At 39.3% G+C, this 18,207-nt stretch overlaps 1 protein-coding gene across 2 annotated transcripts in view; it reads right to left on the reverse strand.

The window, feature by feature from the left end:
- Positions 1-699: 699 nt before the first annotated feature.
- trub1 (TruB pseudouridine (psi) synthase family member 1) overlaps positions 700-18,207 on the reverse strand; it is an 87,829-nt gene continuing 70,321 nt past the window's right edge. The window contains exons 7-9 of one of the 2 annotated variants that reach the window (XM_072557359.1): positions 12,351-12,407; positions 11,964-12,210; positions 700-2,658 (exon numbers count right to left, since the gene is read on the reverse strand). In XM_072557359.1, coding sequence (XP_072413460.1) covers positions 11,996-12,210; positions 12,351-12,407 — 272 coding nt within the window. In that variant the 3' untranslated portion in view covers positions 700-2,658; positions 11,964-11,995. Of the gene's footprint in view, positions 2,659-11,874; positions 12,211-12,350; positions 12,408-18,207 lie in introns of those variants that run through there. The other variant, XM_072557360.1, reaches the window with a different exon arrangement.

The following is an 18,207-nucleotide window of genomic DNA, read 5'->3' on the forward strand; positions in this document are numbered from 1 at the left end:
TACAATACACAAAAAGATCAATTATAACCTTACTAAAATGTACAGGTATTGCTGTGACTGCGATTGTGGTAAACATTATCTCCTCACCCTTGAGCGTGCCATCATTCATCAATATCTCTCGCCCATGCATAAATGCTGCCCCCTCCACACTTCACGCCAGCTCTGAAGAATCATCTAAACTCAAAATGTTAGCTCGTTCTCTCTCCATGGATGCAATCTGATTCGCTGTGATCACCAGCATTTGTTGTTTTCAGATCAAATTGGATGGGACTACCCTCTCCCAGTTCCACACTTACCTATCCAGTCTTATCCAGAGAATCACAAATCATTACAGCACAGGAGACTACTCAGCTCAATATCTGCACTGTCTCCCTAAATGAATGACTTGGTCTAGTATCATTCACCTGCCTTCTTCCTGTAACTCTGTGCATTCATCCTTTCTACTGTGCATTCATCCTATTTGGAGATATTTCCAAATCTTTACTCCCCCACCCCAGATCCAATTCTCCAACTCCGCTTCGCCCGCTTGACCTGACCCACCTGTCCATCTTCCTTCCCACCTATCTGCTCCACACTTCACAACCTACTTCACAATATACCTTCGCCCACCTATCTACATGTCACCTATCTTTCCCCCAGCCTTACTTCCCTCCCCCTATTTATTTCTCAGCCCCCTTCCACCCCCTCCCCAGTCCTGATGAAGGGTTATACCAAAAACGTCAACTCTTGCTCCACAGGTGCTGCCAGAAAAACAGTCAACACTTTGAGGTGAATATGACTGAAAGCATATGGGGTTGGGGTGGAATAACAAAATGAAAGGTCTGGGATTGAGACAGGAGAGATTATATGGCCAAGATTTTTGCATCATTAAAACTCAAGAGAAATGTAATCTTTTTAATTACGCAGAGAAATAGACTTGAATCAAGAGCATATGATGAGAAGTTCTTTTCCAGCTCACCTTATGAGGCTACCACAGAATTTTGGATATGTTGAACAAAAACCAGAACGTGAAGTTGTTCAAAACAAATCAGAGCAGAACTGTTTGGCAGTTCAAAATAGAAGTCAAGAGCACTTAAAAAAAAAAGTTAAGTAGTTTTCTTTAGTTGCATTGCATGCTACTTAATAGTAATTTCAACCACCTCAGCTGCTGCAGCTCAGGCTTTTAAACTTGGATAACATACCAAAGGAAGGAAACGTCTGAATTTAACATAACCTCAAATACTTAAGAGTTAATGAAACAGCAATTGAAGTGAACAAACAAGTGGAAGAGTCAGTCAGTCAGCCAGCTTTATCTTCAGAGTAATCATGAGTCTTTTGAGACTGTTTATATGATTGGCAACATAATTCTCTTATCCATTCTTGATGCAATTTTATTAGGAATCATTCAATATCATGCATTACAAAACTGGAAGTGTTGCTCAGTCTGGCTTCAAACAAATTATAAAGCACTGAACAAGGTATGGCATTCTATTCTTTGCATCCTAGAGACAGTAGGAATCTTGATCATTTTCACAATTTTCCTGGAATTTCCAAAACATTAATATAGTTGATGTATTTCAGAATAAAGCAACCAAAGCATATTTGTAAATTGTAATTTAATATGATTACTAAAATAATAAATCTATCTGCATATTCTCAGATGAGCTTGACTGCTGGACATTTTGAATCGTTGATAAATCATAATCAATGATAAGTTCCTTTTTCTATGTACTTTAAAGCTGTAACTCGACTGAAGCAAAATATGCCAAAACAATATAGCCAGTTGGAAGGGAACATAAAGCTAAGCTCAGAGAGAAAGAGATCAAGGGTGAAACCATGTATTTGAACAAAATTTTTTTATAGTTAGGGATTGAGCAAAGTTCCTAAAAAAGACGCAGCCTCTTTCAGACAATAACTAACATGACAATAGCAAGCATTTATATTATACTTTATAATAAAGATTTCCAATGCACACAAAAACAAAATTTTACTGTCAGGTGAGATGATTGGAGCAAACAATTAATTTAGATCTTGAGAAGCAAGATTCTGAACATTTAGGCAGGGACAAAATAGAATCAATAAACATTTTTTCAAGAATGGGGTACAATTTGTTTTAGCTGAAAATGTGTTGCTGGAAAAGTGCAGCAGGTCAGGCAGCATCCAAGGAACAGGAGAATTGACATTTCGGGCATGAGCCCCTCTGCAGGAATGAGGAGAGTGTACCCAGCAGGCTAAGATAAAAGGTAGGGAAGAGGGGCGTTGGAAATGCGATAGATGGAAGGAGGTCAAGGTGAAGGTGATAGGCCGGAGTGGGGGTGGGGGCGGAGAGGTCAGGAAGAAGATTGCAGGTTAGAAAGGCAATGCTGAGTTCGAGGGATTTGACTGAGACAAGGTGGGGGGAGGGGAAATGAGGAAACTGGAGAAATCTGAGTTCATCCCTTGTGGTTGGAGGGTTCCTAGGCGGAAGATGAGGCGCTCTTCCTCCAACCGTCGTGTTGCTATGATCTGGCGATGGAGGAGTCCGAGGACCTGCATGTCCTTGGTGGAGTGGGAGGGGGAGTTGAAGTGTTGAGCTACGGGGTTGTTGGGTTGGTTGGTCCGGGTGTCCCAGAGGTGTTCTCTGAAACATTCCGCAAGTAGGCCTCCTCTGTATTGGGGATCTTGTTCTTCTAGATGGAACTGAAAATTAATTAGAAAATTGAAACAGCATATACAGAGAGGCAAAGATACAGTTCTTTGACAAAATGAATCAGGAAATTTACATTTTTTGCCAAAATGAATCAGGAAATCTACACATTTTGCCAAATTACCAAAGGTTTCAAGCACATTACTTTTTCCTATTACAAAGAATTCTTTCCCAATGCATATCAAGCCAGTTTTGATATGGCAATTCAACCATTTTCTGATGCAGCATATGATTTTGCACTGCAACTGCACCATCCTATCTCACATCAGAATCTATGGATTAAGCCATTGAAAAATCCTGAATTTCAAATGGAATTGTCCAAAGTCTCCAAACCAAACCTTCATAGCTTCAACAATATTTTGCATTATTTTGTTAATTTAAGTGAGGAACATGGAGTTTCCTGCATCAGGAAGTCAGAGGTGAGAATGTTCGCTGATGATTTCATAACGTTTTGTTAGATACTGAAGCAGTCTGTATCCATACTCAACAAGGCTTGAACAGCATTTAAATTTGGTCAGATAGCGACAGCTAACAGTCAGACTATGAAAGTGCGAGGGGGGAGGCAATGAGCATCTCTAGTAACAGAGAATACAATAAGTAGGATTTTTGAAAAAATTTGTAGCTCAGGTTGATGAATTGAATTGAACTGAATTAAATTTATTGTGACGTGTGAAGGCACAGTGAAAAGCTTTGTCTTATGAGCAATACAGGCAGGTCACATAATTAAATAGCGCAGATAAGCAAACAATAAGTATGTAAGTTAGCTCACTGAGCTTGAAGCTTTCATTTCAGACGTTTCATCACCAGAAGTGAAGCACTGATGTCATGTCCTGCCTCTCTATTTATAGGTCTTGGTTTCTTAAGGTGGGTGATGTCATTTCCAGTTCTTATTTTCAAGTGAAGGTAGATAGGATCTATATCGATGTGTTTATTGATGGATTTCTGGTTAGAGTTCTGGACATGACACAGGACAGGCAAAACAAAGACATGCACGAGAATTCTTAGAGGCATGGCATTCTAACCAGAACTCCACAATAAACATGTCGATTTAGACCCTATCTACCTTCCCTTGAAAAAAAAGAACTGGAAATGGCATCACCCACTTTAAGAAACCAAGACCTATAGAGAGGCAGGACATACCACCCGCTTCACAGGAGACTCTCACTGATGATATTACTTAGTATGGTGACAAAATGCCTGAAAACAAACCTTCAAGCTCAGCGAGCTAACTTACAGAATGCAATAATCTCTCCCCACCCAACCGTGCAACTAATGCAACAAATGTACAAGATAGACTCTTTTTTCGGTTAGAAATGAATAGAATCCCTACAGTATGGAAACAGGCTGTTTGGCCCAACAAGTCCACACCAACCCTCCGAAGAGTAACCTACCCAGGCCCGTTCCCCTACTTAAAATTTACCTCTGAGAAATGCAACTAACACTATGGGCAATTTAGCTTGGCCAATTCACCTGATCTTCGCATCTTTGGATTGTAGGAGGAAATCAGAGCACCCAGAGGAAACCCACGCAGACATGGGGAGAATATGCAAACTCCACACAGTCAGTCACCCAAGGCAGAAATCGAACAGAGGTCCCTGGCACTGTGAGGCAGCAGTGCTAACCACTGATCCCCACTATGCTGCCCCAATTATATCTTTTTATTCTTAAAATATTCAAAATTGGGCCTGATTGGGATGAATTATTCATTGTCAAATATAAGTGATAATAAATCATTCAATTCATCTACAAGAACATTTGAATATAGGAGTTGGGACATCATAGGAGTTGCAACTGCACAGAACTTTTAGAATATTGCCTACAATCTGCTCACCCTTCTATAGGATGGATGTTGCTAAACTTGAGAAAACGCAGAAAAGATTTACAAGAATATTTCTGGGACTGAAGGGTTTGATTTATTGGGAGAGACTAAATAGACTAGGGTTTTTTTTCCCTTGAGAGGGAAAACAGCCAAGGTCCTTTACCTAGAATGTGAGAGTCCAAAACTAAATTTGTGGTGGTGGTGGTGGGGGGGGCGAAGAGAGGGGAGGGAGTGGGGGGGGGGGGGTTAACAAGGATTGAGGAGTAGTTTTTTCCACACAGAGGGTGGGGTGTGTATAGGACGGGCTGCCAGCTGAAGAGGTGGAGACGGGTACAATGGCAACATTTTCAAAGACATCTGGATGAGTTCATGAATAGAATGGTTTAGCGGGATATGGGTGAATTACTGGCAAATGGGACTAGGTCAGATTAGAATGTTTGGTCAGTGCAGACGAATTGGAGTGAAGGGTCTGTTTCTGGATGACTCCATGACACTAGCTTTGCTAGGTGCCTCGTGCTATACCCAGTCAAAAGCTGCCTTGATGTCAAGAGAATTCTCTCACTCCTGAGTTCAACTCTTTTGTCCACATTTAGACCAAAGCTGTAATGAAGGCAGGAGCTGAGACCTGGTCAAACATCAACGAGTAGGTTATATCTTTACAAGTGACACGCTACAGTATTGTTGACTATTCTTATCATTTTGCTGAATAAACAGATAGGATGGTAATTGGCTGGGTTGGGTTTGCGCTGCTTTTTGTAGGCATACCTACACTGTACAGACTACAGCGCATCAGAAAGGCTGCTGAATACTATATTTTTAAGAACAACTGGAGGATAACCCCCTATGAAGCAAGATGATCATCCTGCCATCTTTACCAGTTTGATTTATTTAAACACTTTGCAAATTATATGAATTCTTTTCTGAGATTATACTCCTGATTTTCACCTTCTGTAGGTTCACATATTGCATGAAAATTGAGTAGCACTAACAATCTGACCAAAAAGAAAAGTTGCTTTAATTTTCTATTAGAAATTTCAGGAGGATCAGGCCATGTTCCACTACAGTGCTTTACAGTAGAGGTAGCAACTGTAACTTTAATGTGAACACAAAAATTAAGGTAGGCAGAGGAACCAAAATTAATGTCTGTGGTTGTATCAAATCAAAATAGCATGTATCATTGATGAAGTAGGGCACTTTTGCTCTGCTGCATGAGGACTTGGTGCTCAACCCATCCATGGATGTCAGTAGTTTCTTGTTCACCTACATGAACCTTCATCTAATAATGGGGAATTCACAAGCACCAGGAATGCATGCCACACGACACACGACACAAACCTAGTTTCTGACAGCTGCGTGTGAAGCTTTGAGAACATGTAGCTCATTATCTTTAATTACTTATGCCGTAGATTTCATGCTGGGTTATAAATTGGATGAATCAAACAGATTAGCAAAAGTTACAACAGAATTGCTTCTACTGTTGGAATGCGAAGGGCCAGCAGAAGCTGTGAAGTACCTTGGGATGTCTTGACTTGTGAAAAGTGTAACATAAATGCAAATTATTGTTCTTGCAAAGAATGCAATTTGACCTTCCAAATGGCCAATATGCATATGGTCTTTGATTATAAATACAAAAAAAATCAGTATGAAATGGAAAATGCAAGTAAGGGAACCATTTCTTAGTTGTGATTTTCAGAATAAGATTTGCGTGATTAAATGTTTACTTTATAAACATTGCTTCACAGCTTCCATTTTATGACACATTTGTACATCGGCATTAAGCCTTTTGCAGTGGTTTATCTTCTCAATTAGGTTCTCTGATCATTAGCAATAATGAGGGGACAAAATTCAAAATAGAAGTAGGTTCAAACAAAAACTTGCTCCAGCGAGCACCAAATAGTTAACAAGATGGAAAACAAGAACTTTTTTTTTCTCCATTTATCACAAATTGCCTGACTTATATCCAACTTGACAATGCTCAATCATGTGAATAACTACAAACAAAAGGCATGACTAAAAACATAAGTACACAAAAGAAACACATTTGATGTCTCAGCAGTCAGCTGAGAAAAATCGAATGTCAGGATTTTGCTTCAATAATCCCACCTGTGCAGAGTTAGTTGACATTATCTATAGCACCGAAGTGTGTAAACTGACCTCACTGCCAAACTCAGTAGACCATGGAAGGTTAGATTAGACAAGTTTACATTTTGCAGCAGCAATGGGCTATTAAGCAATAAGATTAACCTGATTTCTGATCAATTCCATGAATAATAGTCATCTGGGAAATTCATTGTAGGACAGTTTGCATCCAGTGAAGTGTACACCAAAGAGCTGACCCCTTATAAGAAATAGTCTTTACAAAACAGCAATTATAAACACCTACCATTACATTTCTTCTAAATATTTTAGCCACCAATTATTTAAAAAACACCCATGTTATATGATTGATGTTTTTCAATTATTGTTTAACATTCCAGTCTTTCAAAACAAGAGAATTTAGAAAATTGAGAAGAACTAGAAGCAGGTAAACATTTCGGTCCCTCAAGCCTGCTCTGTCATTCAATATGATCGTGGTTGATCTCATCTTAGCCTCAACTCCACTTTCCTGGCTGCACTCCATAACCCTTCCATCAGTTACTAATTAAAAATCATCTGTCTCCTCCTAAATATCCAGGCATCCACTGCACTCAAGATTCTGAACTCCACAGATTTGTTACCCTTTGAGAGACTGGGAGCTGAAATTACAGGAATGGATTGGGAATTTTAAAAAAACCGCTTTGCGTCCTATGCAGAAAGTTGAATTGTTTAAAACTTATTTTTTCAAGACTATATTATCATTTAGCTATTATAGAGGCCTCCCAGAATTTATTATGTAAATTGGATTTAATTATTAGAGGTTTTTTAAAGAGCTGTTACGTTTATCACCATATGTATTTGATGTAATACTCTATGTGAAAAACAGGGTCGGAGGTTAGGGATTCCAAAATTAGCGGTTCAAATACCTACACAATTATTAGGAGACATGAGGCCTTTAATCATTCATCAGGTAGGATAATGCATGCCTTTTTCAATTTAGTAATGAAGACATTTTAGTTAAATAATGGAACTAGGCCAACTACATAATCTTAGATAAGTTTGAGATCCCCCAATATGTGGTCGAGACTTGAGAAGAGATGGATCCAGAAGAGAAAGAAGAAAAATTATAGACGGTATTACCATTAATTACAGAAGCTGAAGAGAAAAGGAAATGAGTAATTGGACGTCTCTTCCCTGTCAAAGTCTGGGATTTTAAAAGTGATAAATTGTCGAATGCGTGGATTAAAACACATAATGTACTAAAACATTAAGACTGATTAATATTATGTTATTACAAACCAACTTATATCCCACAAAAACTACGTTAACCCATGGTACACCACAGATCAACAAAAATTATCGTAGATGTGAAATATCTTTGGAGACCCTGCCCCATATCTCTGGATAGTGCCCATTTGTTAAACAGGCAACGATAAAAAGACACAATAGAATTGAGAAGCTTCAAAAATTTGTTGATAAATATGGTTGGAAAGCATACTTAGAATCTTGATTATGGGATAAGGATGGAAAGAAGAACAAGTGACGGTAGAGGGTGTCACTGTATATTTCAAAAATGAAAACAATTCTTTGGAGAAAGCTTGGGATGAAAAATCAAGTAAATATAAACATCTTCAGGAGGAGATTAAAGAATTAACTAAGTGAATTATTCTCCTTTAATGATTTTGTTATGGGAGCTAGGGGAAAATGGACTGATACGAATAATAAACTGATGGAACATCTGGGAATAGAGTAATTTAAAGTATTTGCTCAGGAAACCTCTACCTTGACAACGTTATTGACTGTAGAACTGCTTCAAATGTTTACAGACTTTTAAATGAACTTCTAATTATTCTTGGTAAATAGTTTTAGGTGTGTCTTAGATTTGATTTTAGTTTTATAATTGATGTTAAATGTTTTAATATTTTAGATTTTAGAACTGTTTTAATGGTTTTAGTTTAGTTTTGGTTGCTGTATTTTGGTCTGTAAAGTATGGTATTTTAGATTGTAAGGATGGAGGATAGATGGATGTAATAGTAAATTTCACTTAACAGATCAAATGATGCTTGTTGGGAAATTAACTAGCCTAAAAGTCTTCTAACTCTAGCTCTGGTCCCTCTGCTTGGTGGATTGCGATACAAGAAGAAAATAACGTCTGTTATATCTGACATTCAGCTTTATAGAGGAGTCATTGTGTGTCAATGAGTAACATAAAAACTCGAGAAGTGCACTATATTTTAATATTTAAAAATTTCAGACTGAGTTAATATTTAATTTTTTTTATTTTTAATTTCTACTTAGTTGTTTTAAATCTGCAACCCCTTATCCTAAAACTGTGACTTCATGTTCTAGATTGCCTCATTAGAGGAAACAGCCTCTCTCCCTTGTCAATACCTTTTGCAATTAAATCTCCTCTCATTCTTCTGAACTCTTCCAATCTCCCTTTTGCATTGGCAAAAACTCTATTTTGGCCAAACCAGAGCGCAAATGTATTGTAATATGACCATGGATGATTGAAAAATGAACCGTGGATAGATGGCCATGGAAGAGGATCAAAAACCAGAGAGTGAAATGGGCTGGGGTTGAGATCAAGGCCAAAGAGAAAGTCAGGTCATGCTGAGGGGGGAAAGTCCGATGCAATGGGGCTCCCACAATATCATGGGATTTGAGGTTTACTGAAGCACATTGTATCTTTCACCATATTTTTACATGAAAAAGCTATTCAATTCAATGAGAAGCTAAAATAATCTTCCACTGGGCTTCAAGGAGATTTTCACAGCATAATATTTTGTGTTATTTAGCAGCTGCTAACATAGAACATTACAGCACAGTACAGGTCCATCAGCTCTTGATGTTGTGCTGACCTGTGGAACCAATCTGAAGCCCATCTAACCGACACTATTCCACTCTCAACCACACGCCTATCCAATGACCATTTAAATGCCCTTAAGGTTAGTGAGTCTACTACTATTGCAGGCAGTGCATTCCACACCCCTTCTACTCCAAGTAAAGAAACTACCTCTGACCATCTGTCCTACATCGATCTATCACCCCTCAATTTAAAGATATGTCCCCTCGTGCTAGCCATCGCCATCCGAGGAAAAAGAACTCTCGCTGTGCAACCTATGTCTCAATTAAGTCATCTCTCAACCTTCTTCCAACAAAAACAGCCTCAAGTCCCTCAGACTCTCGGGGGTGGGGGGAAGAAAAAAAAGAGAGGAGGAAGAGCGAGAGGGCGAGAGCGCGCGAGCGGGAGGGCGAGAGAGAGAGAGAGAGAGCGAGAGAGAGAGCGAGAGAGGAGCGCGAGAGAGAGGAGCGCGAGAGAGAGAGAGCGCAAGAGGGTGAGAGCGAGAGAGAGAGAGAGAGCGAGAGAGAGAGAGAGAGAGCGAGAGCGAGAGCGAGAGCGAGAGCGAGAGCGAGAGCGAGAGCGAGAGAGGAGCGCGAGAGAGAGAGAGCGCAAGAGGGTGAGAGAGAGAGAGAGCGAGCGCGCGGGAGGGCGAGAGAGAGAGAGAGCGGGAGGGCGAGAGAGAGAGCGCGGGAGGGCGAGAGAGAGAGAGCGGGAGGGTGAGAGAGAGAGAGAGCGGGAGGGCGAGAGAGAGGGAGAGAGAGAGAACCCTGCTGCAGGATTCCAGCAAGACTCAGTGCAAGCACAAAGCATAACACCACATTTTCTGGTTGGGGACCCTGAAACCTTGAAGACTCAATCAAGTTCAATAACTTCAAAGCCTGCTTCCAATGTTTACTACTTACCCCACACCCAGTCCTGTTATGAAATCTGTTCTCACCTACTCCTCTGCCTATTATCACATTGTATAGGTAATTTTCAGTACAGCTCACCCATTCTCTCCTATACTTAGCTAATAGTTTTTTAGAATTTCTTTTATCCTGGCCTATTATCCATATATTCCTTGTTTATCTAATCCATTCTTATCTCTCTGGGCTCTCCACTACTGCTCATCTCATTCCATCCCTCCAATTATGTTGTCAGCATAAAGTACTAATTTCGCCCAGTGGCTAAGGAGTTCTGACGAAGAGTCACCAAGAGACTTGAACTGTTAGCTCTGCTTTCTTTCCACGTATGCTACCAGACCAGTTGGATTTTGCCAACAATTTCTGTTTTAGTTTGAAAATGTTTTGTTTAAAGACAGTTTTAAAATGGATGTAGGTTCGCTTGCTGAGCTGGAAGGTTCATTTTCAGACATTTTGCCGCCATATAGGTAACATCTTCAGTGAGCCTCTGGCTGAAGCACTAGTAGTATAGCCCACTTTCTATTTGTGTTTGGGTTTCCTTGGTTTGGTGATGTAGTTTGCTGTGGTGATGTCATTTCCTCTGATGTCATTTTCTGTTCTTTTTCTCAGGGGGTGATAAATGGGATCCAAGTCAGTGTGTTTGTTGATCGAGTTCTGGTTGGAATGCCATGCTTCTAGGAATTCTTGTTCATGTCTCTTTTTGGCTTGTCCTAGGATGGATGTGTTGTACAAGTCGAAGTGGTGTCCTTTGTCATCCGTATGTAAGGATACTAGAAAGAGTAGGTTTTTTTTTTGTGGCTAGTTGATGTTCATGTATCCTGGTGGCTAGATGTCACCAGAGGAAATGATATCACCACAGGAAGTGACATCACCAACCCAAGGAAGCCGAAAACACAAACAGAAAGTGGGCTCTGCCACCAGCACTTCATATAGAAACTCACTGAAGATGTCACCTAGTATGGTGACGAAACGCCTGAAAAATGAACCTTCCAGTTTAGTGAGCAAACCTACATCCAGAACCTCGACCTAAGCTACAAATCTTCTCAAAACTTGCTAACAGTTTTAAAATGTTGTCTTGAACTTTTAATGGAATTTGATTAGTACATGTGACAGACCTACATTACACATTTTAAACAAAATAGATATAGTGCAGGGATGAATTGCCTTAGGGAGTAAAGGGGTCATTTCTAACAAGGAAGACAATATTTCACCTCATAGCTCAGCTGCAAAGTTGTCGGGTAAAATCCAATAAACTTCAATATGAAAGTCTTCACCTTCAGGGATTATAATGAACATTTTTCATTGCTGTGTATTGATATCAATAATTGATCAAATATAACTTCAAAAGTAAGTTTTCAAATTTTATATTTGTCTAATATTTAATAATTATTGACTTATTTATATCTTGTATAAAAATGAGAACTCACTTGAACATTTCAACAAAATATCTTGATGTTAAGTGACCTTCTCTTGTTGACAACCATCATCCAAACATCATTCAAACTTATGAAGCTGGATTGACACATTAGGCAACACAAAAAGTCAAAATCCTTGGCACTTTCAAAGCAAATGTTTAAAGTGCTATTAATCAGACTGGTTTATTGCTCAGATCATAAACATACAGTAGAATAATTCAGGTTAAACTGTATTCCTTACTTTGCTTTTTCAACAAGAAATGTTACTCAATATCAAGTAGCTTCTTTCACTTGTTCACTGTCGTCCTGAGAATCTATCTTCAATTTCTTACATGCCACTTCAGATGGAATTAATTGCACGCCGGACTCTACCGCTTTTACTATTTCAACTATTGTCCATTTCTCCTCTTGAAGTGCATGTTCATCCAGTGTAAAAGGACCCTGTTTGGTTCTGATCAACTCCTTTACATGGGCACATGAAGAAAGTTCTTAAAAATAAAAACATTTACATTATTATATGATGTTAATTTCATGGGTATTGCTCCAATAGAGCAAAGAAAACTGTGAATAACACTAATCTTTATTGATTGGGTTTTGCTACAAGGTAAATTTATTTCTTTGTTCCTACCTTTGCCAAGGTCATTAACCAAACTGCGGACATAAAACCCACCACCACATTCAACATCTGAAATAAAAACACATCAATTTAGTCAGCTAATTTGGATCAAAAAACAATCAATCAGTCTTTACCCTTCTCTGAGCAACATCTTACAAACTAAAATATCTACATTTTGGAGAGCTAAACAAATTTTATTTAGGTAGTACACAAAGTAAAGCAGGATAACCTATATATAATCTATATGGGAAAAAAACTGATCCAAAAGATAATTCTGAATTGTAAATAAATTAATTGCTCTGGATCCACTTCAGCAGCTGAGTAGAACATATTACTAGAATTCATCACAAATAGGCAAGGCCATTTTACCACATCTCAAGGGTGCAAAAGACCAAATATTCCTGTTACATGTCCCCATATCTTCAAGGTTTTTGCTTCTTCTACTCTCAAGCCACGTTATGATCACTTGTTGTACAAAGAACGGTTTTCCATCAATCATTAATGAATGCTTTATAATTCAAACATGTTCCATCGGGATTTAGTTTAAATTAGTGTTCAAATTAGTGTTCATTTATGTACTGTTTATAGAATTCTACAAGATCAGTTTTCAGGCACTTGGCTGAAAAGTCCAGGTTTCAAGTTTTTTCTCATAATATGTCTTATGGCTTGTTGACAGTGGGGTTAAACATAAACTGCTAAAAATTTGATGTTTTCAGGAATTTGGGAGAGACTCAGCAGGCCATTCCTCACACACAACTCAACAGAAGTAAAACGACAGAGACAGAGGATTTGAAACTAATAACTAAGCTAAATATCTAGATATTTAATGTGAACTGGAGGGAAGAAAGTGCATGGGAGAATAAAGCAGAGTGAGGTTGCATAGTAGTCTTGGGTCACACAATTCTAGACAGACCATTAATGAGAGACCCATACGTTGGGCTGCCTCTCTGCTACCAGACTAAGGAACATCATTGAGAGGAATGGAGGAACAAAGATTGTGGCCAATCAACAATAGGGATTAAGTGGTCCCAGAGTCAGTTTTGCAAGAATTGGAAGTTGAGCAAGTTAAAAAGTAGTATCTAAAAAGAAAGTAATTGTGGATTAGTCCAAGCACTACAGGTTATTCTACTATAATGTGCATTTCATTCACGCAAATTTGCTATATTATGTTTGACAAATTGGTGACATAGTTTCAAAATAGCGAACTTTTAAAACGTGTTGGCTGTAACACGATTACGTCGCAAACATTTTAAGCGCTGTTTCTAAAGCAGGATTTTTCTAAAACACGGGGTTGAACAAGGATGCAATGATCATGTTATAGAAGAACTACCTGTACATGCTAGAGTTTGCAGAAATGGAAAAATATGTTCGGCTGTATTTGGAAAGGCAAGGCCTGATTAGGGATAAGCAATATGGCTTTATGCATGGGAAATCATGTCTCACAAACTTGATTGAGGTTTTTGAAGAAGTAACAAAGAAGATTGATGAGGGCAGGGAGGTAGGTGTGATCTATACAGACTTCAGTCAGGCATTCTACAAGGTTCCCCATGGGAGAATAGGCTAGGACTGTTTTCTCTGGAGCATCAGAGGTTGAGGTTTATAAAATCATGAGGGGCATGGATAGGATAGATCGACAAAGTCTTTTCCCTGGGGTGGGGGGCATCCAAACCTAGAGAGGAATAGGTTTAGGGTGAGAGGGGCAAGATATAAAAGAGTTGAAAAATGTGATGCTAGAAAAACACAGTAGACCAGGCAGCATCCAAGGAGCAAGAGAATCGACGTTTTGGGCATAAGCCCTTCTTCAGGGATCATTCCTGAAGAAGGGCTTATGCCTGAAACGTCGATTCTCCTGCTCCTCGGATGCTGCCTGGCCTGCTCTGTTTTTCCAGCATCACATTTTTCAACTCTGGTCTCCAGCATTTGCAATCCTCACTTTCTCCAAGATAAAAAAAGAGACCTAAGGGGCAACTGTTTCACGCAGAGGGTGGTACGTGAATGAGCTGCCAGAGGAAGTGGTGGAGGCTCATACAATTGCAACATTTAAAAGGCATCTGGATGGGTTTATGAATAGGAAGGGTTTGGAGGGGTATGGGTCAGGTGCTGGCAGGTGGGACTAAATTGGGTTGGGATAGCTGGTCGGCATAGATGAGTTGGACTGAAGGATCTGTTTCCATGCTGTACATCTCTATGACTCGAATGCATGACTAAAAACAGTGGAAAAGGCAGAGCTTCAGACTCCTAGAGAGTGGAACCAGTTCTGTCAGTCAGAGTGGAATGCATACGAACAAAGTTAATATCAACATTCATCCAGGTAGGATAACCAGTACTGTGGGGAAAAGGATGGAATCGAATTTGCAGGGGATTAGGCAATAAGGGGTAGAAACAAGGTGCACTGGCATAGATAATCTTGAAGATATTACACAATAAGTTAGAATCATACAAAACATCTAAGAGATATCTAAGAGATATCCAAGAGATGGAAGTATAGTAAATGCACAAAGTGCAGTTAATAAGGGTGCTGAACTCCAAATGCAAATAGCCATATGGAAACTAGATTTAGTGTCAGTGGTGTGGATTTGGAGCAAAATACAAAGGGGAGCCTTGGATGTTTAAGTTTTCTTGGTACAGGGAATCACGAAACATAGGGAAGTAAAAAGGATTAGATTAGATATAGGCCAGATGTATATCTAGAATAAAAGAATGATTAGAGTAAGATGAGGGCCAATTAAGAAAAGTAGTGGGAAGTTGTGCATGCAATCAGAGGAGATGGGGAAGCGCTAAATGAATATTTTTCAACAGTATTTACAGCAGAAAAAGACAACGTTGGCGAGGAGGATACTGAGGTACAGGCTACTAAACTAGATGAGGTTCACAAGGAGGAGGTGTTCGCAATTCTGGAAAGTGTAAAAATAGTCCCCTGGGCCGGTTGGAATTTATCCTAGGATTCAAAGAGAAGTCAGAGAGGTGATCACAGAGCCTTTGGCTTTGATCTTTATGTTGTCATCGTCTACAGGAATAGTGCCAAAGACTGGAGGACAGCAAAAGTTGTTCCCTTGTTCAAGAGGAAAGTACAGACAACCCTGGTAATTATACACAAGTGAGCCTTACTTCGGTTGAGTGTAAAGTGTTGGAAAAGATTATAAATCCTATCGCTTCCAATCATTAGAAAGGAATGCGTGATTCGGGATAGTCAACATGATTTTGAAGGGTAAGTTGTACCTCACAAACCTAACGGAGTTATTTGAGTTGACCAAACACGTGGATGAGGGTTGATGTGGTGTAACTGCATTTCAGTAAGGCGTTTGATAAGGTTCCCCACAGTAGGCTACTGCACAAAATATGGAGTCATGGGATTGAGGGGGATTTAATGGTTTGGGTCAGAAATTGGCTGGCTGAAAGAAGACAGAGTGGTAGTTGATGGGAAATGTTCATCCTGAAATTCAGTTACGAGTGGTGTCTGGCAAGGATATGTTTTGGGTCCACTGTTGTTTGTCATTTTTATAAATGACCTGAATGAGGGCACAGAGGATGGAATAGTAAATTTGCAGACAACACTAAGGGCGGTAGAGTTGGGGATAGTGATGAAGGATGTTGTAGGTTACAGAGGCACATAGAAAAACTGAACAGCTGGGCTGAGAGGTGGTAAATGGAGTTTAACATGGAAAAGTGTGAGGTGATTCACTTTGGAAGGAGCAACAGGAATAAAGAATACTGGGCTAATGATAGTGTAGATGGAGTGTAACTTGGTAGTGTAGATAAGCAGAGAGATCTCAGTGTCCTTGTACGAAAATCCCTGAAAGCTGCTACCCAGGTTGATTAGGTTGTTAAGAAGGCATACAGTGTTAGCTTTTATTGTAGAGGGATTGAGTTTTGGAACCATGAGGTCATGCTGCAACTGTACAACTCTGGTAAGGCCACATTTGGGAGTATTGCGTACAGTTCTGATCACCACACTATAGGAAGGAGGTGGAAGCTTTGAAAAGGGTTCAGTAGAGATTTACTAGTACGTTGCCTGGTATGGAGGGAAGGTCTTAAAAGGAAAGGCTGAGGGACTTGAGGTTGTTTCCGTTAGAGAGAAGGTTGAGAGGTGACTTAATTGAGATATTTAAGATAATCAGAGGGTTAGATAAGGTGGGCAAGAGAATCCTTTTTCTTGGATGGCAATGGCTAGCATGAGGAGGCATAGCTTTAAATTGAGGGGTGATTGACATCTGTCATATATCTGAAGTAGTTTCTTTACTCAGTAGTAGCGGCATGAATACACTGCCTACAACAGTAGTAGACTCACCAACCTTAAGGGCATTTAAATGGTTACTGGAAGACACATGGACAAAAATGGAATAGTGTAGATTAGATGGCCTCAGATTGGCTTCACAGGTCGGTGCAACATCGAGGGCCGAAGGGCCTGCACTGCGCTGTAATGTTCTCTGTTCTCGATAATGTATTATACGAAAAAAAAATCCTCAAGGGATCAAAGATAAAATCTATTTGGTTGGAGCTTGAAAACAATAAAGCAGCTCTTTGTTTATAAGCCAAAGAATGGTAAAGAGTTAAAGGAGCAGACTTACAAAGAAATGAGATTCAGGAAGTATACACAGAGATTGGAGACCTCAACTGTGTCAAAACTGAATGGGATAGCAGTTGTGAAAGGGAAAGGGAATGCAACCAAAGCCAGGGTTTCATGGATAAAGGAGCTGGAGAGTCGAATGAAGCAGAAAAAAAGAGAGGGTATAAAAGCATCACCTTTAATAAAAGGTAAAATCAAAGGTGAATATCAAATGAAGAAATGATAAATAAAAAGATGTCACAAGGGTAGATTGGTGGCTAATACAAAGGAAACCCAAAATTCTTCTAGGAGCACATTAGCACTAACAGTGGCTAGAGGATTAAGGGACCACATGAGACAACTATTGGATGGGCATTATGAATGGCTGAAGTATTATTTAGGAAAATGACTTTGCCAAAACCATGCTGAATTTAGTAGTCTTGTTAGCTACAAGGTGATATTTAATAGAGAGGCTGCAAATGCTTCAGTGGACAGATGGGATACATCCTCTAAGGTGCCAAGGGAATCGGAATATAAATTGTGAAGTTGCTGGCCATAATCTCAAAGTCTCCTTGGAGATCAGTCTGGTGTCAAAGGATTGGATGACTATAAGTACGTCACATTCTGTTCAAAGGGGGGAAAAAAAAAGGATAAATGGAGACATGACATTGTCTACATGAAATCTCAGTTTAATCTAAATGGTGGTAAACATATGGAAACAATAAGATGGTCTTATACCAACAATCATTTGGACAAATGTGGACTAAAAGAAGTACAAGAATAGATTTATTTAAGACAAACCAGGTTCGACTAAGATGATTAGAGTTTCTGGATATAAAATATCCTAAAAAGGATAGAAGAGAGAGTAAAAGTTGTGGTGAATGGCTGTTTTTCAGATCAACAAGAGATATGCACAGGCACCGAAAGCTTGATACAAGCACCGCTGATGTCTCAGATTTCTACTTAGATTTGGACTTTGGAGCAAAGGACAATTGCAAAGTCTGCAAAATACATGCAATTTTGATGCATAGTAAACAATGAAGAAACAAAAAGCTAATGTAAAATGGCAAATCATTTCCAAATTAACATGCCTACGAATTAATCTCTAAAATCTAATTTCACTGTTATTCCACTTCTTATCCTCTTGAAAAGTTGTTATAAAATTAAGACTTTTATTCTCGCTACTTTCAATTTTCAACCATGTGTAAATCAGAAATGCTATTACATACATTTATGTAACACAGTGGTTCAGTAATTAGCACTGCTGCCTCACAGCACTCAGGACACAGATTCAATTCTAGCCTCGGGCAATTGTCTATGTGG

Source organism: Chiloscyllium punctatum, chromosome 38, assembly GCF_047496795.1.
Source record: "Chiloscyllium punctatum isolate Juve2018m chromosome 38, sChiPun1.3, whole genome shotgun sequence".
NCBI classification, from domain to species: domain Eukaryota; kingdom Metazoa; phylum Chordata; class Chondrichthyes; order Orectolobiformes; family Hemiscylliidae; genus Chiloscyllium; species Chiloscyllium punctatum.